Source organism: Pyrgilauda ruficollis, unplaced genomic scaffold (genome assembly GCF_017590135.1).
Source record: "Pyrgilauda ruficollis isolate IOZ18807 unplaced genomic scaffold, ASM1759013v1 scaffold3, whole genome shotgun sequence".
Taxonomy (NCBI): Eukaryota; Metazoa; Chordata; class Aves; order Passeriformes; family Passeridae; genus Pyrgilauda; species Pyrgilauda ruficollis.
In genome coordinates, this window is record NW_024524377.1 from 12086319 (window position 1) to 12111950 (window position 25632).

At 41.0% G+C, this 25632-nt stretch overlaps 1 protein-coding gene across 2 annotated transcripts; it reads right to left on the minus strand.

Moving 5' to 3' along the window:
- Window positions 1-5740: 5740 nt before the first annotated feature.
- Window positions 5741-25434, minus strand: ERCC3 (ERCC excision repair 3, TFIIH core complex helicase subunit). Of its 2 annotated transcripts, XM_041473226.1 has the most exons (15): window positions 25388-25434; window positions 25094-25299; window positions 23922-24158; window positions 23236-23285; window positions 22151-22286; window positions 21777-21941; window positions 20593-20797; window positions 19296-19610; window positions 17997-18181; window positions 15291-15493; window positions 11942-12038; window positions 11649-11766; window positions 10343-10461; window positions 7017-7169; window positions 5741-6659 (listed from the first exon to the last, which is right to left on the minus strand). In XM_041473226.1, exons 1-15 carry the CDS (start codon window positions 25404-25406, stop codon window positions 6525-6527), a joined length of 2343 nt encoding a protein of 780 aa, XP_041329160.1. In that variant the 5' UTR covers window positions 25407-25434; the 3' UTR covers window positions 5741-6524. The 2 variants fall into 2 exon arrangements, with proteins under 2 accessions (XP_041329160.1, XP_041329161.1); XM_041473227.1 differs by lacking the exon at window positions 5741-6659 and having other exon boundaries at window positions 7033-7169; window positions 10343-10463; window positions 11650-11766.
- Window positions 25435-25632: the final 198 nt, after the last annotated feature.

The following is a 25632-nucleotide window of genomic DNA, read 5'->3' on the forward strand; positions in this document are numbered from 1 at the left end:
AAGTAAAACTAGTAAGCATCAAAATTATTAGCTTTTGTTTTCCTTATTTATCTTCACTTAGATTTTTGAGGCTGTATTCTGATTAAGCTCTGTGTGCATGCTTACTTTGGGCACTGATAACTCCACTGAAACAAATAACTCTGAATTTAGACAGGCGCATCAGTCTTTATGGATACAGCAGTAAATATTACAGGAATAAAGTCTGTTAAAGTACATGCAGGTTTAAGCTAAAATCATGTCTTTGAAATGGACTTTGTCATACTAGAAAGGGTCTAGAGAAGAGCAACAGAAAAAGAGAGGTTTTTAAAAACTAGATAAGGCTGAGACTTATTTCATCTGGGAAAGATGACTACCACAACCATGACAACAGCCTACAGATGTGTACATCTTTTGTTAAAAAAGGTGCATGTCAGAGAGAGAAGAAAGAAAATGATGGGCTTAGTTTGCAGCTACAGATTTCTTGATTACTTTTCCAGGTTGCCTTGGTACCTCACATTTCAGGTAGCCAAGGCATTGCAGGACATCACATACTTGCTATCACTGAGTTTTGCAAGAACAGGTTTGAAAACATCATCAGGGAACATCTGAAGTTCTCCTTCCTACATTTCTATGCAGTGTAGCTACATTATTTCTTTGCTATCAGTATGCTTGATTTTTTAATTTTAGTTTGAATTCATACATGGTTAAGATAAAGCATCTGCTGCTATTAATATGCTAGTGAGATAAACTTAGATATATTATGCTGTAAAGGTTACAGTTTTGCAACTGGAAGTAGCTTTCTCTGAGTGTACCTTTTCCCAGTTTCCATATATGGACTCCTCCATTATTTCCCCCTGTTATCCTTGTAGGAAATCATTGTAGGACATATTGTTTCTAGTCACTTGAAAAAGCTTCAGAAGCTTTATCCTTTAAGTACTTAAGTACTTTAAGTACAGAACAGTACCAGCTTTCTTTCTGAAAAATTTCTGGAGGTGCCGGTAATCCCAGCATAGGAGCTAAAAGTTGTATAACCCCACCTGCACTCAGTTCCTTCTCAGTTTACTTATTGTTAGATTTCTGTTTGTTTGCAATAAAATGGTCTGAAACACAGACTCCATTTTAAAAAACCAACACGTAAACACTCAGAGAATCTGTGATTTCCGTGAATCAGGGAGCTCACCTGGTGCAGCCCATAAAACAGCTGCAGACCTTCAGATCTCATTACTGGCAAACCTCAGCAAATTTTTAATATTTTAAAGAAAGAGTGGAATGTGCCTTTTGAGAAGAGTCCTGACCCAGGAGTGTCTGTGAGACCACCTCCATTACTGCTTACCATCTTGTAATTTTATTACATGGAGACATCAGTTTTTGATAAGCAAAACCAAAACCACACCATCCTGAAGAATTTCCAGAGTACATTATAGGCAATGGCAGAGGGTAGCAAAGAAATAAATTAAGAAAGCACAAATTGGCAATGCACTAATGATGAAAATGGCCAGATTTCTTTGATATAACAGAAGGATTTAAAGGGGTGTGTAAAGGTGCCATTGTGCAAATCTGTATAGAGCACCTTTCTTGCACAAAAGGAGATGAATAGATTGACATCCACAGAACCTATTTTTTTGTAGTGCAGGTGGTGCCCAGAGGTACCAGTGGGCCAAAAATATAAATAATAGATATTTCTAGGCAATTTTCCAGAGGGAGTAGAAATTCAGAGCCACTAACGGATGCAGGTCTGGTGCACTATTAAAACCTTGCTCTACAATAATCATCAGTAATACCATAGCCACCCATCAGTGCAGATACAAGTTTCTTTTTCTATGTAAACTGTACAAAAAGAATACTCTAGACAACGAAAGCCAAATTGTAAGGTGGTTCAATAGCTGAATACAGGAAGGGAATGCTTATGAATGTGGGTGAATACATGTGGGCTACCACAACATGGACTGTGTAATTAAACCATTCACTTCTCTTTGCTGTGCCAGATCATAATTGTGTGGTTCTGTTTAACTTTCAAATTAAGAGTTTTAGTGTGCATATGTGCCACTAATGTTCCTGCTTTACTGACACACTTCACATCCTTACTACTGAGAATCTGGAGGTCAAACTTGCAAACTGCAGAATGTTCAGCAGTCAACATTATGAGTAAACACCAAAATTTATGCAACAAGAGACAGATGAAACTGAAATAAATTTCCTAGAATAGACTTGAAAAAGAGAGAGGAAGAGTAAAGGAAAGGAGCCTACAAACATTTGAAAGTGCAGCAGAAGGTGAAAGGGTTAGAGGGCGACCTAAAGTGGTAGAGGGGTTGGCATTGTCTGGTCCCATTTTCCTCCCAAATATGAACACAGACTTGTTTCAGGTAACAGAAGTCCAGTAGTAGTGCCACAGAATTCCCAGGAATAATGGTGAGTATAGTAGCCATTATACAAAACCTCCTTCCAATTCCACATAAAGCCCCCAAACCATAAAGAAAGGAGGAGTTATGCCATCAGCACAAACCAACAAAAACACATTTATGTGACTTAAAAGATTAAATCTTTTCTCCTACTTGTACAACCTACCAGTATATATATTTATCAGACATCTTAACACTGACTCAGAAACACACTCAGAGTACTTTAAATTTAAACAATGACGTTTGTCCTAGCCTGTTGGTCCTTGGAGTCTGAAAATATGTTTTATGTAACACGTCAGTTGGGACTTATGTTATTTCAAACAAGTTGGAGCACATGCCCCTTCACAGCAGACATGTTTCAGTTTTAGTTAACTTTTGCTATGTAACGGGATCACAGTATTAACTAAACTTGGCTTATTGAAAATTTAAATTATGTATTATTTTTGGATAATTTGTCTTCAGACCCACAGTCCTGCTGTTCTCTCAGTCTAGACCCCCTCAATGGTCTGATTAATTGTATTGTTACCTTCGTTTAGTTATTTCTAAATCCAATTTAAACTTGCCCTCCTCTTTGCACGAACTCTGACAAAGTTCAGTCAAAGCTCTTTGTGTCAATAACATTGGTATTCAGAGTCAATGGTTACATTATCATCTTACCAGGAATTCTGTTTTCTTAGAATTATTCTCACCTCTTAACAGTCTTGGCTATGTCTGGTTTGTAATTATTTTAACATAATTTTATTATATCCAGTATAATAAATATTGTACTGTATGTTTCACATAACTGTTGAAATAGCTACAAGTATAAATTATTTGTAAGTATAATTTATGGACATAAAAGAGATTTGATAGGAGGCATTTATCTTTGCCCAAGTAACACTTTCAGCTAAGACTACACAGATACGCTCTTCAGAACATTTGCAAAGAAAAGCTGAAAAAGGGCTGCAATGTCAGAAATGTAAGCAAAAATTTTGTGTAGTTTAAAACCTTTTCACTGAAAAAGCCATACAGTTAGTCATAATTTTTTGCCTTTTCTGACTGTCCTCAGATCCATCTTCTGAAAGATCCTTTCAAGTGAAGTTATGTCTTTGGAACTTTAATGCTTTGGAACTTTAAATGCTTTCTAAATTCCTGGTTTTTTCCTGAAAACAAGACAAATTTGAACTTCACAGGCTAAACACTAATAGAAGATTGTACAAAAATAAGGTATTTAAATCAGAACAAGACAGACAATGCTGTTGTGACTTACTGTTCAGCCCTTGATAAAAACCCCATGAATCAACTGTAAAGAATCCAGTTCTACTTGCAGACTTCTTACAGATTTAGATCCTTGCCCTGTGCCTCCTAGGGCATATGACACTAAGTTATACTGAGAACCACTTGCCTTGAAGTCCAGAGTTTTTAAATACAAAGAGGAAAGTATGGCATTATGAAAAATGACCATCAGGAGGGCATAACTGGCTGTAGTTTTGTGCTTGGGTGAGGTGTAACACTGTGAAATTGCCACCCCATCATCACTGCACTTTTAGTCTAGAATGCCATTTTAATGAGTAACAGCAGCACCCTTCAAGTATTAACATCTTCATATGGACACTTCCTGGTTTGCCAAAAGAAGGAAGGGCACATAAACACAAGCTTCAGTTTTGCAGCCTATCAGAAACACAAACAGCAAATATTAAAAAAAAGACAGTTTGTGAAGAAGATTAAGTCTCCTCAGTATGGAATTCAGACCAAGGAGGAGGCCGGGGAGCAAGGGCCAGCAAGGAATCCTGAATGACATCCAAGAAAATCACACCTCCTCTATCCACAGACTTCCAAGAAATAATTTACTTACCCCTGAGTTCACCTGCCTCTGGCATCAGTCGTAATCTAAATCACACTTCTGCCACACTATCTGTTCTTTTGTGGACAATTTAGTTTCCTAGAGCGCTGGGATTACAGCTCTGGAGCTGTCTACTGTGACCCCTGGGTGCATGGCCAGAGCGCAGGGGTAGTGAGGGGCCAGCAGGACAGAAGCCCCAGGAGCCAGCAGCTCCTCAGTGACTGACCTGCCCGACCCAGTTATGGTACAGGTGCTGCCATGTGCAGCAGCAACTCAGCTGTGGTGAGTAAATGCACCAGTCTGCCACTTGCTGCCACAGCCTGGATAACAGCAGGCGGTAATTACTGCACTTAATCTTAGCAATGTAATGAATTCTAAAGTTTGAATACCAAGATGCCATCACTGATGCACAGAGTCATTCATGCCTCGTAAAATTATTATGCTTTACTTGATGCTGAATGTGCTGCATCCCACACACATTACTTAGAGGAGTGAGATCATTAGTCACGATTTACTACACATGAACTACAGCGCTCCTAAATCCAGCTACTACTAGTGATTCCACAATTACAGGACTCAGTATTAAGCCATTTTTAGTAGGTCATTGTGAGTTTTTTCAAGTTTATGAAGGGTGGAGAATAGTTTCAAAGCAATTCATAAAGCTTTTTAAGAGAGAATTATGCAGAGGGACACTGCCTTACTTGCTCAGCTAAACCTCTGTCACATGCCCCTCCCATTATACTAAATTACCATTTTGCTACTAACTGTTGCCATTGAGCTGGTCCAAACTACTATCAAAAGTAAATAATGCTTTAAACTGGGGAGAGGAAATAAGCACCAGAATACTGCACAATTATCTCTTCTGTATGAGCCACTCCAGCACTGCCATGGCTGGTTCCAGGTTGTGAGCCAGAAGACTCAGCATGAGAGAAAGCAATCAAGTGTTACAGGGTAGGGCTCAGAGCCTAAACAAAGTTTAATCTGAGGCAGATCAGTTCCCTTTTTAAAAATTACCTGATTCTGACACAGAAACCGAAATTAAGCACCATGTGTTCTCAATTATTAAATGCTTTCAATATTTCTACATTCTCAGTTTGTGAATTCATGCTAATAAGAAACAGAATTCAGTATTCTTCTGGAGCACATTTGTCATAAAACCAGAATAGCTGTACCATGCATGTTCCACTTTATACAAACCTATTTTCAACCAACAGAGGTAGTTCCTGAAGCTCTACAAACAATCATAGAAATAACACCTCTTAATACAACACCAAGTAGCATGTTACATTACTAAGCAGGTGTTACTTAGAAAGCATTCTTCTGCCATAAACCACCAACATTTCCCTGTTGTTTTCTAGAATTATAATGGTCTTCATTAAAAAAAAAACCAAAACCTCAGGAATCTTTCTTTCACACATTCTTCCAATTCACCTTGTGAGAAGTCAAAATGCTTTTTGATCCAATAATAACCTATGTGGTGACAGTGCACTGTTTAGCAGTTACGAAGGATTTATTGCATGGTTAATAAATAGAATATAAATAACAAGAGAAACAGCTTTTATTTGAGCAACTCCTCAAGAGTAGCAAGAAAAATTAAGAAAACGAGCACAGAATTCATTTGTATTTACTACTAATGCTTTCCTCGAGTTTACTTTGGAGACAGTCTCTTTTTCTTCTTGTGTTCAAACTCTAAAGTATTTCTGACCTATCTGTTAGAATTTTAATACAGGTAAAGTCACAAGTATAAATTAGCTCTCCGTTTAAAAATATAATGTAAAGTGCTCCTCTCAGGATTTGTTCAGCTCACTGAATGGTTTTATTTAAGCATTTTGAGAAACAGTATATTGTTGAGTAGACACAAGAATCAGATAAATAATATCTCAAACATCAGTACAAACTTCATTTACAAAACCTTTTCAGGACTCTTCTGAAAAAGGATCTTCTGCTGATAAAAATAAAATCTATTAATTACCCTGAAAACCGGACAAGTACTTTTCTTGAATGAAGTGGCCCATATGCTTCTGCCCTCCGGCCATGAGGAAATGAGGGCATAAGACAAGGAGCACAGTGCCACAGAAAAAAAGTATGTGCTGTGACATATTTGTATCTTAAAGTTTCTAAAAATATTTTCATGGTAAGATTTAGTTCCTTCTTTGCTTTCCCATTCACCTATGAGAGCACATACATTGGTAAGTAAATATGTGGCTGTACAGATGCATATAAAAGAGTCTGGTAAAGGAGCTGTCATAAATTTCAACTCCATCTTTCCAGTAGCAGGACATGTCCGCGGCTGACATTCCAAGGAGACGGCCGTGTGAAGGACGTCACTTGCGGAAGCGCTTGAACAGGGGGTGGATGTGTTTGTTGGCAGACGCCTTGCTCCGTGAGGAGTGGTACTCCATGTAAACGGTGTCATCCGCTCCGGACATGGAGCTCATGGTGCCTGCACGGCGGGACACCTGCAAGGACAAGGAGCACAGGCACGTGCTTAGTGTGGCATCAGAAGCTTCAAATATTTTCATTGCATGTGACTTAAAAGATTTACTTCAAAATCTGTAACAACAGATCTGTTACCTTCTCCTTCAAATATGATGGAGAAGGACATGAATTCCATGTCGAATTTTTTCTGAGTGCCCCACAAGTGAATTATTCCAATAGCTAAAGGCTAATACAGATTAAAAAAACAGATCTATTCTCTAACGTTTCACAAAGATACCAGGCTATCCATGACAACATCACATTTAGAATTGGATGGAAATAAAATGGCCCAGTTCTGTCCCACCTGTGGTCATTCTTTTCAAAGAATTCTTCATTACCTGAGCTGACTTTGAACCATATTCTCCAGCAACTACTTCCTCCTCAGCATCCAGGTCAGATGCCTGCAGGACTTTCTGGAGAAGCTGCTGCTGTTCTTCTTTGGTTGAAAATGAAAGTTCTTCTTCTTCCATGCCTGCCAGCTTTGTGATTACCTAAGAAACAGAGCACACTACAAGGTGAGGGCTCTTCCTCCTCACTGTTAGCTATGCAAAATCAAGACAAGTATTTCTGATTCCATATCCTGCTGGAACTGCCTTCAACTTTTATTAATGGTTGGAACAACCTCACATTACAGATAGCACAGATACATACAAAATCTTGCTAAGTGATGTACATATACATACACTCACAGCTCTGGTTATATTCTGGCTGGAAATGCAAAAGACACATCTTTGAAAAAAAAAAAGAAAAGAAAAAAAAAAAAAAAAAGAAAGAAAGAAAAGCTCTGGCCAGAGCATGTCAGCTAAACATTGTTTATACCAGCTTGACCAAGAATCTGACCCAAGCACATATAACTCAGACATGTATCCAACTTACTGCAAGGTTGGTGTCATGCTGTAGGCTCTAGATTAGTCTAGTTTAAGAACCAGTATTTTACAGTTAACAAAAATAATCCATCACCTCTGCAGAGACTTAGAATTTTAGCAAGAAGCATTCAGGACAATGGGGAAAAACCCCTAACAAATGGAGATGTACAGCTGTTGGGAGACAGTGCAGCAACTTGCAACAGAGCATCAGTCACAGAGCAAAAGGACTCTTCCAGCCTTTGAGTACTTTAACACTGGGTAACTTCAGTTAAGTTCGCTCTCCTTGGAATTCTCAGTAACTCATCTGGTAACTGTGGGTGCAGGGCACATGTGGCCTAGTGGCAATGCAGTGCCATGGGCTCCATCAGCTGACAAAGCTCCTCTTCTGAAGAACTGAAAGATCTCAAACTTCTGTTATAAAGATTTGCAACAGGCAGTTTACTTTGTTAACCAGAGGTAATTTGAAAATCTCACATTTGACATGGTTTTGAGAAAGACATTCTCACTCAGCCATTGATTATGTAGTGTTTTTCCTTATCCTTTCTGCTTATCTCTTGACTCAATACAATTAGAAACTAATTACCTCAGCAGTCTGGGTTGGAGCACATCACAAAAACACTGTAAATAAAGTTTAACTTAAAGAAATCCATATTAGCTGCCAAGTAGCATTTTTCAAAAATGGGGTAGGGAAACACTGGAATGAATATTCAGTGCTGTAAGCTGTTATTTGTGGGAATGTCTAGTCTGAAAAAGGATGTTTTCCTGAGAAAACGTCCAAACTTGATGAATCCATTAATGGAAGGAATCAGTCCTACATTGCTAAAGGAACACTATGGTACTCCTTGTTTATTTAGGAGAATATGTGCTATGGTCATCTCAAAAATAAAGAAAAAGGAGTCACAAAAATCCATTTTAAATTGTATTTACCTGTTTCCAGCTCTGGTTGCAAAACAGTGCTAGCATGATTCATAGAATGGAAAGAATCCCCACTGCATCATCTTTTAAGCTGTCCAACTGATGCTCTGTTTAAAAGTTACCCCCAGTTCTTTAATATACAGAGTTCTCCTGTTACTGGTTTAAAATTTAGTATATCCTACATTTAGTCTCTAAATAAAAATTCAATACAGTAGCAAAGGCAACTGGTTAGCTAACCAAAAAAACACCAGCCAGCAGTACACTCCAAGTAGTAAACTGTAACAAGGCTGATATTTAAGAAGCAAAGACAAGATATGTGGATTTAGCAAAAACTTTTTACTCCAGTTCTCTTTTTGATGAAAAGCAAAGAATGAAGTTATTGAGAGATGGCAAGAAGAAAGTTAAGTCCTAAACAAAAAGTGAAAATTGTTACTCTTTTAAACTAGTAATGAATTTTTAGTTATTCAGGAACACAAATTCTAAAGGACAGGACATTATCATTGAAATAATTATCTAAAGAAGAGGTAGAGTCTCCACATTTGGAATACTCAGAAAGCAGACATCTATTGGGAATGCAATACACATAGTTCATCCTTGCTCGGAATGAAGAAACACAATAGATGTTTTTTTGGAAGTTTCTTTCAGCCCTACTATTCTTTGATGCCAGCTATGACAAAGTTTGGCAAACAGAAGAAAACAGATATTCTAATGTTTTGTTTCCAATCTGCAAATAAAGAACATTCCAGTACTGGTCAGCAAAAATGTTGCTCCAAACACTCAGCTGGCCACTTGCACTGCTTTTGTGCCACATTACACCAAAGCTCCTAGGACTAAGAGCTCCTTCCTTGCAAAATGAAATCCCTCTATTTTAACCTCCTCCTCAGTTCTAGAATCCAGGGCATTCAAATATAAGTAAAGAGATTACTCTAATCTTCCTGGCTATAGCCACACAGATGTATTTGCTGTAATTAGCTGCAGCTTAGTACTAATCTACAACTTTGTTGAAACACATTCATTACAAAGGAAAACAAAGTTCTCACTTATAAACACCATGACAGGTCTGTTTCTGAAGAGCTCTTTAATGGGCTGCTCTTTCCAGAGCAGTGATTTCCTCCAGCCCAGCATTTCAGGGGAATATCCTGTACTGGTGCCTCACCCAGACAAGCTCTTGAACAGCCAGATGTGGAAGTCTTATTTTTCATTCTCCTCAGCACTGCTTCCCATCAGGAAGGCTTCTATCAGAGCAGTAAGCTCCAATTTGTCAAAGGAAAGATTTACCTAAACCCAAGAGCTATCATGATACTCTGCTGCCTTTACAGCCTAAAAGATGAGCATACAGGGCAATCCATGCATTAAAAGAAAAATAAGTAAGATATGCCATGAAATCTATAATACAGAGGAGCTTTGGTTATGTTTGGAAGAAGATGACATAGTGAAATACTGGTCTGAGACTGGAGCTCTTTGGAAATTGTCACTTGCTAAGTTTTGCAAGTTGTCTAAATTGGTGCTGCCCACTCTGACAACACCCACCGCTGCTTCATGCAGCGCCAGTGTGGTACTGTATAATGGGAGCCCACACAGATGGACAAGTGAACAGCACAAACATCAACCAACCGCCAAGGAACATGCACTGCACCCTGCAGGGTGCCTGCTTTCAAGTGTTTCAACAACACTTACCCTTCTAGAAGCTGTACAAAGCTACTTGTATCTGCCCTCACAATAGATGATAAAACAATACCAGGGCAGTTCTTGCTTGCAAGAAAAACCTTCATTAATGCATTCCACACCCAGAATTCTCAAGTACTGGACCGAATACTAACACTAAACAATATGAAAATTACATCCTTAGGCCTCAAGCATAATAAATAGAAGGAACAAGTTACCTTGAAGCTATACCCTTGATCAACAAGAAACCGTTGTCGTTTTGTTGAATATGCCATTTCCTGAGTGTCTTGGGATACAAGGGAATAAAAAAAGGCATTGTATTCCTCTGCAACCATGCCTAAGAGACAAAACCACTCAGTGATTAGTTTCATTTGGAACACTGCAACAAAGAACAACCAAGGAATAAATATTGAAAACAGGTACTTGTAACAGTAACTTATTCCCACAAAAACTATTTGCATTGTCTAGCTGCATCCAGACCTCGCATAAACTGACTAACACAGCATGGAAACTCCTACTTTTGTTCTTAATAACTTGAGGATAGGTGAGAAGACAAAAACAGAAAAGGAAATATAGACTAACACAATCACACAGGTGCTCTAATAAGAATTTGCTGCTTTCTTCTGCTAGGCAAGGTGAAAGATAAAATTGTTTTTAAGTCTATCATGTCAAGAAGAAGTGCAAAGTCAAGAGCAAGGACTGTCGTGCATGTCAAAAAAAGCCCAAGAGAAAAAGAAAAAAGAAAAGTTTTATCCATGTGAACTAGAGTTTGCAGTGTTTTTGAATTAAAAAAATGAAACAAAGATACTTAGCTAAGAATTCACACCACTATCTGAAGACCAGCATATACCAGGCTGTGCATAAACTTTTTTTTTTTCACTTACAGTCCTTAAGGTCTGTTACCTTGGTAACAGGGTTCTCTTTTAAAGCTCAGGGTTTCCTTAAGACTTTGTCAATTCATTAACGTGGGATTTGTTTGCATTTTCAAACAAAGCCTTACCTGTTAAAAAGCACAAACTGCACATAAAATAAGTGTCTGCAGAGCTTAAGTCTGAGTAGAAAGTATTTTAAGAGTAAATTGTTCTAAACCAAAAAAAAAATCCTTTGGCCATGTTTTCCAAAAATAAACTAGTCAAAAAACCAAATCCAATTTTTAGAAGCAAGTAATCTACAGTGTCAAAAATGTGATTTCCAGAGGTTTGCTTCTTAGAATAATACTATGATCCAACATAAACAATTTCATGTTGAAGAAAATATCAAGGAATGAAAAAGTGAGAGAATTGCCATAGAAAGTCAGTTTTCTTTCAGCTTTTTTTGTCCTTTAGAAGTTTTCTCATCACTAAGTTTACTGACCCAGAAGATGCTGAATTTTCATGCACTGGTATATAGGTATATTCTCTTTGACTAAAACGTAAGGAAGCCTCATGAACATCCAGTTTCTCCTGCTCTAGGCAGGAGATCCAATGAGATCCAAAGGAGGCTGCTATGATCCAAGGCCCAGAGCCCAAGCACCACCTCCTTTACCTTTTTTGGCTCTCAGCACTCGTCCCAGCCTTTGAGCCTCCTGCCTTCGTGACCCACCGTGGGATGAAATCTGGATGAGAACATTGGCTTCTGGCAGATCGAAGGACGTGTCCCCTACCTGCAACAGAGCAGCACCCTCTGAGCAGTCTCTTATCTCCACACCTCCCCAGCCAAACTAAATACAAAGCACAGCTTTCTTTGTGTGCTGTGATACGAAGATGTCAAATGCACACCGTGCATGTGCAGCTGATTCCAAAGATAGGCACAAGGATACAGTGAATATACTCCCTCACCTTGGAAATGAAAATAGTGTTGATTTTTGGATTGTGCTTGAAGTTTTGCAGAATTTGCATTCTTTCCCCTTGTGCAGTAGGACCATAGATATAGGGTCTGAAAAGAACACAACATATACAAAAGAAATAAATTCAAGATTTCTCACTGATTTCTTATGAGTTACCATGGCAGGGAGTGTAGGACACCTTTGAGCAGATATGAAAACAAATGAGATTTTGGTACAGATATCAGTTCACTTTTAGCTTGTTTGACTCTTTATAGCAGCTGCCCAGGGGTTTGTGGAATCCTCTGCAGCAACCCAGTCAACCAGAAAGAGATTCTGACAGTTACAAATGTTTTGCAATTACGTGCACCAATGAAGCTGTATATCAACACACTGAATACATTTGCTAAGCCTACATGAAAGACTGAAGGCAGCTGTTAAAAGACATTTTTTTCCTCAGATGTACTGAGTTAGCACATTTACAGCTGCAACCTTTGCTTCCTATTTAAACACTTGAAAACACAGGCTTCTCTATCAAGGATACGCTGGGTGTCACAAATGGGCTGCTGGGTGTTGTTCTGGGAAAATTATTTTTGCTTTTCAAGCTAACCTCGTGCCCCTTCTAATACCTTCTGGGCTTACTGTAATGATGCAAAGGCCTCAAACATTTCATGAGCAGCTCACAGTGGCATTTCATCCACGGTTTCTAATGTCTGACAATGAATTACATGGAACATTTCATGTCTCAATCCTGAAGGCTCACACAAACTCAGTCACTCACAGACTTCATGAGTAACTTGGACTGCTATGAATTTTTCAGTGTCTGGCTGTTTTATTTCTGCCTAAGCAGAGTTAAAAAAACAAAAAGAAGAGCAAAGCCCACACAAAAACAGTGAGCTGCGTGCAGGATAGCACTGCCACTGTTTTGTCATCTGCTGTACTACTCGACCAAAATAAGGTTACCAAGCATCTCCAAACAACAGGAGTTTTCCAATTACCATTTTGCTCACAGTTTCATAAATTACTTCTAAGACAAGGAACCAAGCTCAAATTTTCCATTTAATATTGCACATACACAAGTCGTAGGTGAACATAAACATGGAAGTGCATAGGCTAAGGTTTTCTATTCTTATCAACTAATCCCTGTGCACTGGCTCCTCTTGCTTTCTTTACTACAAACTTTATTCTAGGGTTTTTTACCAAACAATCCTAGTCATCTCTAATCTAATTCTTCTATTTAAGCAGACTTTTAGAAAAAAACCAGCTAAAAAATGAAAGTCGCAAATGAGTCAATTCTGAAAAAATCTTCATTATTCAATTAGTAGCATTCAGTAATATCTTAAGTCTTATTTTAAATTTCATGCAGTATTTAAACTGTGAAGTTAAACAGCAGATTTAAACTGAAACTAAATTTTTGAGTCTTCCTTTTCTTAAGACCACCAAGAAGACATTCAAACACATTTTGTATTGAGAACAGAATAATCCTGAACTCCTGGCTATCAGTCATTCATTTTAACTTGCCCAGATCCTACTTGCCATTTCACTGGCATTCCTGAGTACTTTCCTGAATCTAGAACATTAAGTGCTAAACGGATTCTTTTTTTAATTACTTATTTTCCTCATCTCAGGGATTTGGAAAGGTAGATTCCTCTGCCATTAACTGACATAACTGACAGAACCACAACGGCACAGTCCTTCAGAAACAGTGATTTAAACATATTCCTAACACCAGTGAAACCAGTCATACATGAGCTATGCTATACTGGATGACACTATCATTTCGATTCTCTGGCCCAAAAAATTGTGGACAAAGTAATTCCTGTCATGTGCATGGTCTTCCCCTGATGGTTCCCCACTAGCAAGGGCAAGGGGGTTAAGGGAGGAGCCAGCAGAGGCAGCCAGACCGTGGCCACCTCTCCCCCCATGGGGGAGCCCACCCAGCCACAGCACTCGTGCTCTACCCACTGGGCTGCTCTCTCCTCCACACACAGAGTTCCTGCCCTGTACAAACTAACAGTTCCTTTTGGTTTAGCCTGCTCACAGCAAAAAACCTCCAGTTAAAACAAACCTCACCTTTGTCCAGCACAGCAAGCCTCTTTTCTTTCTAAGAGTGGCAGCTGGATAACCTGGAGCTCCATAAATGATGTGAGAAACACAGAATTCACTCCAGAATATAAAAAGGGGCCACCTACTATTTCTTCAACTGGTTTTCCTGCCACGCTTCCACAGCATCTACCTCACTTACAACTGCTGTGCATCCCCTGCCCCCCCAGCATTGCCTGTGCTAAAGGCTTTGTCTGTGGTACACTGAACACTGCTAGAGACATTCCAGAGGCATCATTACAGCTAATCTCTGTCCAGACAGATTAAAAAAATGATGAAAGAGACCACGGGTTTTGGAATTCATCCAACACCATTAGCTCTGCTTGCTATTTGATGTCACAGCATGCCAGCACCACACGGCCCCTTAAAATGCAGTCAGAACTGATCATAAATTTTGGAAAGTGTAAGGTTTGTTTGTGGTTTTGCTAAGGAATACTGCTGAAATTCCTAGACATGATATACACCATCAAAATGCCCCACAGCTTCCAGCAAGCAAGGCATTATTTGGCCTTGTCAAAGAAAGGATGAGACCAGCTAATAAAGCTATGTTTCCCAATAATCGCTCTATGCCCGATCCTGACAAACTCTCCCTGACTGTCCCTCCCCAAATCCTACCAACAGACTGATGCTGACCCCTCATTAAACCCTGTTTGCACAACCTCCTATAACTGCACTCATGTTACAGTCATTTAAGGTAATCAAGGAGCTCTAGGGAGAAATGTCCTTTAGTTTATTAAACAATTACTGCAGTTCTAGGCACTGCACTAGTACAGCACAGGTACCAAAAAAGCTTGTCTTCATTTTTCTAAGGCAAAAACCTTTTGAGAATCTCAAGAAGGCGGCCCTGGGTCTCAGAACATCCTGAAAGATCCAGAAAGTATATACTGAAAACCTTTGTTTCAGAGAGACAGGGGAAGCTACCATCCATTAAAGAAACAGTTCTAGTGATATTTCCAAAAGCCCCTCATTTTTGCATTGGCTTTTACTAATTAAAATAAAATAAAAATACTAAATCTTTTGCAAAATCCTGGACGTAAACTTTTCTGAAACAAATGCTAAACAGAGACTCTTTTCAAACACCGAAATCATGTTTCAGTACCAGTAATGTCCATCCAAAAAGACCTTCCTGAGCTTTTTATGCAGGAGGACTGGAGTTACAGCATTACAAAAAATATTGAAGACTACTGAAACCTGCGAGATTGCAAGGAAATTGTCATGGGAGGAGGAAAACAATAGTGCCATCATTGGTTGTGAACACTTACTTCCCAAGTCTGACTGCATATTCCTTCAGTGCAAACACGTTGTCAGCAAAGACGATGATTTTATCATTCCGTCGCTCATGAAACTTAATCAGGAACTGACAGGCTCTGAATTTGTTTGGGTTCATGGTGTAGAGCAGGATCCTCTTCTTTGTTTTAATAGCTACATATTCTCTGTAAAATTCAGGTGACATTGGGCACCAGACCTACAATTAGAAAACACACACACAAAGTAGCACTCTATTATTTGCTTATTTAATCCCAGTGGGAATTGAAAAGATATTGGGGGCTGGTAATGCATTAGGACTTTCTGTATAGGGCAGGTCACACATTTTAACACAGTCATTTCTGTACCAAAAGGAAAGCTACCAGTCAGTGAAGTCTCCTGCACTGCTAAAATCTGTTTTTCCAAAATGCTTTGGCATTGAGATCCATGACAGAAATAGGCAGTGGGACTGGAACAAGATTGTTACTTCATGTTCACACTTAAATAATTTACTAAAGACTGCTACTTCCTACAAAGCAGTAATTAAGGGAATTAACTGTGCAGTCTCCCTCTCACAGCAGTCAAAGCTTTTTCCCATAACGACTAATTTTCATCCATATTCAGAAAGCTGAGAGACGTTTTGTCTTCATTACAGAATAAATTCACCCATCTTTCTTCATATATCCACAAAGGAGTGACCTTTATTTTAACAACTATTGAGTCTAGAGCTTCCAAAACACTAGGACTGATTAGTTTTCAATAGACAATAACATCACCCCAGGATACCTAAGCAATTCTTTTCTTATGTAAATAACAACCATCGTACTTCAGCAAGTCTAGGTTTATTTTTTCTACTCTAGCATGGAAAAAGAAGAAAGTATCTAGTTTGAGCCAATGAAGTGACACTATTGATAACATCTGACACTATCCACAGGGGATATAATTTGGGAAACATTCACTCTGCTGTACATGATGCTCATATCCATTGCACAATAGAAATTAACAAGCTCCACAGAGAAAAGCCTCTTTCATAACCACCATTCAGCTAAGGAAGTTAATGGCAATTTACAGAATTTTATTTAAACAACATTAATTGTTCTGCACTGATAAGACCTAATTTTTCAAAATATTTTTTCCAGTGACTTAAATGCCAGATGATGCTTTTATTATCCTCTGACTACATTAAAAATAAATTCATGCACTGAATAGGCTCTGTTGTTATTGTGTGCTGCCTACATGAAAGACTTAAAACTCTTGAACCAGAAGACAATTACATCAAAGTGACAATGAGATACAAATACTGAATATTTGATTGCGGTAAAAAATTTCTTCTATTGCTCAATGCCTCTGACTGCATGGCAAACACATGTATTTTGAATTTTCATTTTACATTTTGCAAGACAGACACTCCAATCCAAAGACTTAGTATGGCTGCTCAGAAAGGGATTATTTGTAAATTACAAAACTCTGAAAAAACAGGTTTCTTGTCTTTTTTTAAACTTGGTGTAACTTTTTAAACTGCGCTGGTCATTCTCTTTTACAGCAGTGAAAGAGCAACACCTGCAACAACCATGACCTGCCCTATGAGACATCAGCACTGCCCTCTCCGGCCACCTGGGAAGAACAGCACTTAAAGAGTGAGCCACACACCTTTCCTGGCTGAGAGGAATAAACCAAGCTGATTAATGGTGCTACTTCTCAAGGAAATCCAAACAAATATGCAAAGCAGTTGTGCATGTACTGGACTCAACACTGGGCTTTTTGTTCTTTGCTTTTGGCAGAGTCAACAAATGTTAGCTCAAAACACTGGCCTAAGGAATTGAAACTTGCAGAATTTTCCCATCACTCAGAACAAGAGGTATGCCATGCTTCATTTTCAAATGACTAAAGGGCAGTTCAGGGACTGAGAATTTTGCTTGCACAGCAGAACTAACCAAAGTGCCTAAATGCAAATCTGAATTTGAGGAGTGGTTACTCTCCCTTCAACCCTAGTTCTTTTCTAGGTGCTTTTCACTTGCATTCTGTGCATTCAAAGCAGTGGGTTTTTTTCCTTCTACAGCCTCCAGTTTGCACAATGTTCAAAAAGAGAAGGGCTGACCTGCATCTGCATCTTTTATCCCAGTACCAGAGCTAGGGAGAATTGCATGAAATTAGCAAGACAGGCTTAAAATAAACCACCAGAACAATAACAACAACACCAAAGACAAAAAAAAACCAACCAAAAACCCAAACAACCATCACACAATGCAGATGCTAAAACTTCCATTCAACAGGAGACCAGATAAGTTAATGAAAAAGCAATCCCCTAATGCTTACGTGGAAACCTTGTAATTAACAGAGAGCTTGGATAAAGTTATACTCTTCCCTAAGAATCTTCCATGTCAGTTATCAGAGATAATACACTGAATTAGGCTTTCCAGAAAGACTACTTGAACATTCTATGTGCCTGTGTGAAAGATTTGCACCTCTTTTGATACCAGATTTACCTCTCATCCATGTGCTGGAAAGAACAGAGGTCACATCTTTATGGTAGAAAGAATGGTGAGATCCAGTCCTACGTTTTCAAGTTTCACTCTCATATGTTCAGGCTTGAAATAAGCAGATATTTTCTTACGTGTTTTAAAATTTCTACTATTGTTATTTTTAAAAGAGCTGCCAATTTTTTTCTCAACTTTATAAGCATACTAAATATACACTAATAGTACCAAAAAGCAGAGCATCACCTCAGCACACTGGACTTTAGCAATGTAACCACTGTTCTGCAGCTCCATCCAGTTGGCTTCATAGAGCTTTGGTCCAATCAGGAAGTTCAGGTCAACAATTTTATCATCTTCTCTGACCAGGGTAGCAGTCAGCCCCAGTTTACAGTGAGCTTGGACGATAGTGAGCACACGTCTGAACATTTTTGCTAAGAAATCCAAGATAAATTTTTTGTTAACTTTCCTGAATGTTTTCAGAAGATAAATACTGCAACTTTTAAAAAGATATTTTCATCAACTCCTGAACATAAGGCAAGCACAGCACTGGGAAATCGTACCCCATTGCACACACACTCCTAACAAATCAGTGTTACAGCAAAACTTCACAGTGATTGCAGCTTTACTTTGCATTGTCAAGTGTACTCTGAAAATCCTAGTAAACCTTGTTTATTATTTCCCATTCCCGAACAGAAAATTAATATATTCAGAGGTTACATGGCTTGGTTTGGGTCTCTACTATTCCCTAGCAAGAACTATGACACAAGTACTCTTGGCTGACTGCCACATTCAGGACTTGCAGGACATGGCAGAATTACTCATCTTTAGCATTGCTAGAAATCACAGAGGAGTTGCTATACCTTCATTTCTATGAAACCAAGCAAGAACAAAAGTAGAGTATGTACATGTACACTACTTTGATAAAATGGTAATTAATCACCAAGGTCTACTTCTGAAATCCATTACTTCTGTAGACACCAAAATGTATTCAAATAAAAATAAGGAGGAACAGCTAAGAGAATCTCGGGTTTTTTAGCCAGGGTTATTCCACAGACACTGTAATAGTATATTATTGCTTTCCAGTAGTACAGATCTCAATTACATGGCAATTTCAAAGACAACAGATGTTAATCACTATGCTTACTCATAGATATTAAAAGCTGGCCTGCAGTGCCACTGCATCTAAGAGAAAAAGGCAGATGAATTCCTCTCCTGTTCAAATATATCTACAGCCAAATTATGCAAAGGTAATTCAGGTATTCTAAGACCACTTTATCAACCTACACAGAGGAACTTGTTCTTTACACTGCTGTTACAGAAAACACAGTGACTAATTTGAAGGGTTTCAGAAAACTAGTGGTCAGCTAAACTATGTAGTATCGCGGGGGGGGGGGGGGGGGGGGGCGAAGTAGAACAAGGCAGTTCACTTGTCTCAAAACCCTGAGCCATGGGTTTACTCACTACATTAACCATGAGAAGAACAGCAAAAAAACCCACCACTTCTACAAGAACAGAAGGACATTAACAATGTGTGCAACACATTACCAGGAATGGTATGGACTTCATCCAGTATCATAAGGCCCCACTCTTGACTTTTAAGCCACTCCATTACTCTTTCTGCTTCCCAAGACCTTTTTGTCGTGTGCCCCAACATGGAGTATGTGCTGATGGCAACAGAACAGCCAATGGGCTTGTCTTTGGCATCAGATGTGAAGCGACAGATCTGGCTGTCGTCGATGGTGGACCACATCTTGAACTGGGCCTTCCACTGCTCCACAGACACGGCAGAATTGCCGAGCACCAGGCACCGCTTGCGCACAGTGCACGCAGCTGTCACTCCCACCAGAGACTTGCCAGCACCTGCAGGGCAGGAGGAGTGACACTCATTAGTCATCTCTTGGACACCACTGGAGTAGGAGGAAAACAAAATAAAAGAGCGACGGAAAACCATGAGAGGATATGAAATCAGGCAAAGGGAAATTTCTTTGTTGTTTCTTTGCTACAACAGTCATAAAGAGATTTCGTTTCTTAAAAATACAGCTGGATTGTCTACAGGACAACTGTATTTCCTCAAGAAAATAATTGTAAACAATGGCTTTGACCATTAGAAGCAATAATTTTACTGCTTTTTAATTTCAAAAGAATGTTAAATTACAGGTGGCTACAGAAAGCTTCCCTAGGGGTACTCTATTCCTCTGTCTCTGCCAGTTATACATTCCCCCACAAAGCAACTCCTTAAATCTTCCCATCCTTCACACTTCTCCCAGCACTCCTTACGCACTCTTAGGCCCTCATCACAGGTCCCATGTGCCTCCTTCTCCCTTAATACTGAGGGCACTGGCACACAGCCTCCTGTTTGCTCCTTTTCCCCCTGTTTTCTGTAGGCTGTCCTAGTCAGCATGTCTCTCATTTCTTCCTCAAACTCTCCTGCCCAGCACCTGTGCACTCAAGCTCTTTGCTTCGTTGGACACCCCTTTATGCCACCTTTGTATTCCCAGCTCCCTCCAGTTTCCCCATTCCCAACCAAGAAACAAATTCCAATGCCAACAGCTTTACATTTCACAGGAAGATGAGCAGAGGTGGCAGAGGGCACAGTGGAAGCACGACTGGCACTGTGAAGGTAGCACAGCTGCTCCCCAGCTCCTGCCAGGACACAGACAGCTCTGTGACCCAGCTCTCCCTCAGCACAGCCTCACCACCAGCCAAATAAAAACCACCAGGACCCTGCACACTGGGACCAGAACAGTCACTGCAGCTGTCTGAAATCCAGGCAGCTGTCATCTTTGGAATGTTCTCTACTACAGGCAAATAAAGAACAAATTGCCTAAGTACCAACACTTACCACATGGCAAGACAATAACACCAGACCTGGCTCGTCCATTCCCAAACATCTTCCTTAGGCTTTTCTCTTGATAGGGCCTGAGGACTGCAGTAGGCTTCAGATCTATATTGATGTCAGGATTCACAGAATCATTTCTGAAATCATATTCTGCTAGCAAGGGGTACTCCAAATGGATACAACGCTTCTGAAGTTCTTCAATCATCTCCTGAAGAGGAATCAAAGCTTCAGTTGATAAATTCTCCACATGTGCATTAATTTCTTTTTCCCTAAAAACAACTAGGTTACATAGCACCAAGTGAAGTTACATTTCTTTTTTATGCTTATGAAGTCTTATTCTGGAAACTTTACCCCTGATCACCCCAGCCCCCAAAACATTTTGAACGACAGTTAATATTCGAGAAGGCTCTTTAGGCAGATGGAAGAACATGACACATTCAGCTCTTGCTGCTTGCCCAGCAATGATTAAACTACAGCCTGAAGTCCTGCAATGAAGAGTTCAGTAACAGACATGAAAGGTTCTCTGTGTTACACAAAGCTGCACATCTGTTACCCTGAAAACCTCCATACCCTGTATGGAAGTTATTCCAAGACAATAACAGGCTGAATCAGTCACCAAGAGGTTGTTGGTTTGGGTTGGCTTTTTTCAAATAAACAAAACTCAGCTACTAAATTATCCTTTTTTAAATTCCTTTTTCCCCTGCTAAGGCATCATTAGAATCACCAAGTCCAAAACCAACTTGAGAAGTTTTATAGAAGCTCTCTGAAGGTCAAGCAAGGACTTCGCTCCAACCTCCAGCTCCCCTTCTCAAGTGATGAAATTGGAACCACCAAGATAGAGTTCCTTCTGCAACCATAAATTACAAACAAAAAGCAGGAGGGAAAAGGAAAAAAAACCCAAGCTCTCTGAAAGCAGCCTCCACTGAATTCTCATCTTGAATTAAGTAATACTCAGCCACACATGATGGGGACCTCCCAAGTCCCTGGAGCCTCTCTGGCCTGTGAGCACTGTGCTCTGCAGGCTGGGAAGGAACAACACCCGGACTGCCACCCTCTAAGATTCTAAACTTTGGAAGGTAAAAGGAAAGAAATGTTAATGACTTCCAATGATCTCCTCCACCAAACAGAGAGCCACAGTACTTCCTAGTAAGTTCTCATGCTTATGTGCTTCTGTGCAATATTCATACCTGCTTGACTTCAAAAGACACCGTCTGCGTTTCCTCCTCCTCCTCCTCATCTTTGTCCATCTGTTCATAAAACTCAAATAAGTCAGCTGGGACGTCTGGCTTATTCTGAGTGTCTGTTCCCTGTGAAGTTGATGGACCAGGGCCACCTTCACTAGATTTGGCAATCTGAAATAGAGGAACATGAATTTTCACCAAAAGTTTCATTAGAGACACACTCTGGCTCCCCTCTTCTCCCCAAATTTGGGCTCATTAAAGAGGCAGAGTTTGTTACAGGCAGAAAGCAGCTGATACAACAAACAAACAACAGCAACCCCAAACTACTCAAGAGTTTACCTCCAGTCATTGCAGTAATTTCAGAATAGGGCTGGACATACCACTGATTTACTTGTGAATGTCTCTGTAATCAGCTCTGTCTCTTCACCTTCAGCATTTCTCAGGCGACATTCTTTAATTACATGGTCTTGCAGAAGCTGCTGAATGACATCAGGGTGAGTACTTTCCACAAAATACCTAGAATGAAAGAATACAGGAAAACATTTTTATGAACTCATCAACTGAATAACTCACAGGAAGAGTGGCATAGATGCACAGCTAGAGGCACGCTCAAGCATCCAGTCTTGGGGTGCTAATTCAAAAATAAAGACATTACGGCAACCAAAACTTTCAAAAGATGCCTCACACAAAAAGCATCACATACTGTGCAGTCATCCCTCCATCTCACTCAAATGCTCTCTAACCTAACCTGAGTGGCAAACTCCAGCAGAAATGCCCACACAGACCTCTCACATATACCTCTTATCTGTGACACATGCAAATCAAGTAAATTGTTTTGACTGAACTGAGCTGAGTTTGTGAAAATGCCAGATGTGGTGTTTTCAAGTCCTGTACACAGCACCAGAAAAGCCCAAAACACAAACCCCCAAACTTCCAAAACATAGACCACCTAAAAATTTAAAACTAATGCATCCTGGAGAGTCCTCAATGATGATGCTGGTTGGAGATCACAGAATATGCACTGACTTCTTCAGGCCCCTTCCAGCATTATCCTCTAGCTTTAAAACAAATCAGATTCAACAGACACACAAGCACCCACCGCTTGCCACTGGATTTGCCTATCTTTCTCAAATGATTTGAAAACCTCAAAAGACATACTGCAAGTCCAAGCACTAAAGAAACAAGCTCCAATATCAAATTTGCAACCTACTTTTAAAACTGTGACAACAACCAAGCACTAGCTCAGGATAGCCAAACACAAAAATTCGTCAGCTAATGTATTAAATACTTCCAAAAGCTCTAGAAGTGATACCTGAGAGCTGTACACTCAGCTGGCAGCTGTGAGACTCCAGAGCTCCTGAGTGCACTCACTCACTCACTCACTCACTCACTCACTCACTCACTCACTCACAGCTGTGCATTTGGAGGGCTTCCTGCCACAAGAGCTGAGGAGGAAGCCACTTACCTGTTATGTTTCAGAACCAGCTTCACCTTGCCATAGCTGACGGTGCACAGCTACAAAGAGAGCAGTCATTAGGAACATGCAAAAGAGATTGCAAAATTCCATGTTTAGGACCAAACACTGCAATGGCTTTAGGTCTTTGTGGGGAAGCACCTTATCACAAAACATTTACTTGCACTGCTGTTATGCCCATGGAACAAACCTGAAAAGGCATTTTCAGAAGATGCTCACATCATCTCACACAGGAGATCAGGCACAGATACTCACTTTTTGTACCTAACCTCAAACTGTTTCCAAGACTGTGAGAATACACTTGCAGGATAAGGCAGGCTGCCTCATAGTGCCCCACTATTACAGAGTGCTTCCTACATTCTTAGTTTTCCTTCAGAGCAAATCTGAGGAAACTTTCCCCATGTACGAGTTGTACTGGCTGAAATTATCTACACAGACACTTAAATGTACTTTTTATAATCCCACAAAGGCTATCTTATGAAAATAGTACCTGTGCAGCAATACCATATGCAAAAAGACAGGAAAAAAAAAATGTTCTCTTGAAACAATGACAGAACAATAAAATAGTTAAAAGTGATGGATGATTAAAAAATGATAAATCAATTAGGCAGAGGCAGCAGGAAAGGAGTTCCTTAGTAGAAACAGATGTATTTCCAATGCCAGTAGAACAGCCTTACCTTGATAAACTGAATTATTCCATCTGGGACACCAGTCTTGCTGAGTTTCTGCAAATACTCGGTGATGTCACTTGTCTGCAGGCCCACACTCACAGCAGCATACAGGGAGTAAGCAGTCAGCTTGTACTCGTGAATATGGGTGGGTCTGCACACAGGCTCAGCAATGGCGACCAGAAAGTCCTGTGCATATTTGTAAACTGGAGAAAAAGCTTCCAAAAATATATGGCCATCAGGAGCCTACAGAAATAAACAAATGCTGAAGGCACAACAGTGTGAGTTGAACTGAATCTCATAATGAAGTTACAAGAAAATGAATAAACATGTAACTTTTGTCCTCTGAAAATGGTCCAGGAATTGATTTGTCTATGTTCCTTCCATGGCACAATGAATAAACCACATCCAGATCTATAAAGTTTTTCCAGACTGACATGCTGGGGTATGCCTTCTTTTTTAATGCTAAAGAAATTACTGGAGTAGAGGCAAGCTTCCAGCCCCACTCCCTGGAACAACAAAACTCCTAGCTCATTTTACGCAGAATGAAAGAACAAATGAATGAATGACAGGCAGCACTTGGGTGTCACAGCCCTAGGTGCCTGTACAGCACTTGGTGACAAGCACCGTGCAGACACTGGCTGGGAAACCATCTCTTTCCTAGATGGTGCACGACTGGCCAGACCTTGGACAAGTTCACTGACGCCCCTTTCAAAGGGCAGAGAAAACAAACGGCACCAGTTACAGAAGATGAAGCCAGCATGTCTTAGAGCCGTTTCACTCCAACATGCAAACCCTGCTCCTGTGTCACTGCAGTGATGGATCCGTCTCGTGCCAGCGCGCTATTCTACAGCCCTCCCCGAGACGTCTGCCTGAGCTGCTGCTGGCCCTGCCCTGCAGCACGCCCGCGACAGCGGGGACCCCGCCGGGAGGCTGCGGGGGCTCCTGTCCCGCAGGGCGCTGCAGGGGACGCACGGCCCCGAACCGCATCAAGCCCCGCTCCCAGGCGAGCCCGAGGCTCTCCCCCCGCACACTCGGCCCGCCCTGCGCTCCCCGCCTGACCCCGCAGCGGTCCCGGCTTCTCCACGGGAGAACACCCCCTCCCCGGCCTGTCCGTGTCCCGCAGCGATCCCACCCTCGGGCACACGGCGACAGCGGCCCCGCCGCCCCCGCGCACGCACCACCCAGAGGGGCCGCGAGCTGTGGTCGGCCTTCAGGGGCATCTGCAGCCGGTAGTCCTTGGCGCCGTACTCGTCCACCTTGGTGCCGCTCTCCTCCACCTGCTTCCCCGCCGCCGACGGCACCGCCTCCTGCGGCTCCTTCCCGGCACCTTCGTCCTCATCGTCTTCGTCGTCATCGTAATGGCGCTTCTTGGACTTCTTCTTATCTGGGAGCAGAGCGGGAGCTGTGACGAGCCGCCCCAGGTCCCCCCTCCCATCCCCGGCCCGGCCCGCGCCGCTCCCGGCCCCGCTCACCCCGCTCCTTCCTGCCCATGGCCGCCGCGCGCCGCGCTGCGCCCGCCCGCGCGTCACTTCCGCAGGGCAGTGCCGCGAGGGGAGGAGACACCATCGTCTCTCTGTTCCCGGCGCCGCCCCCGCCGCGGGGAGACGCGCGGGCGGGCGCGGGGCGGGGCCTCGGATACGGGGGGCAGCCACACCCCGGGCCACGCCCGGAGCAGCGGGAAATGAGGAAAAATAATTAAAAATTAACAAAAGAAACT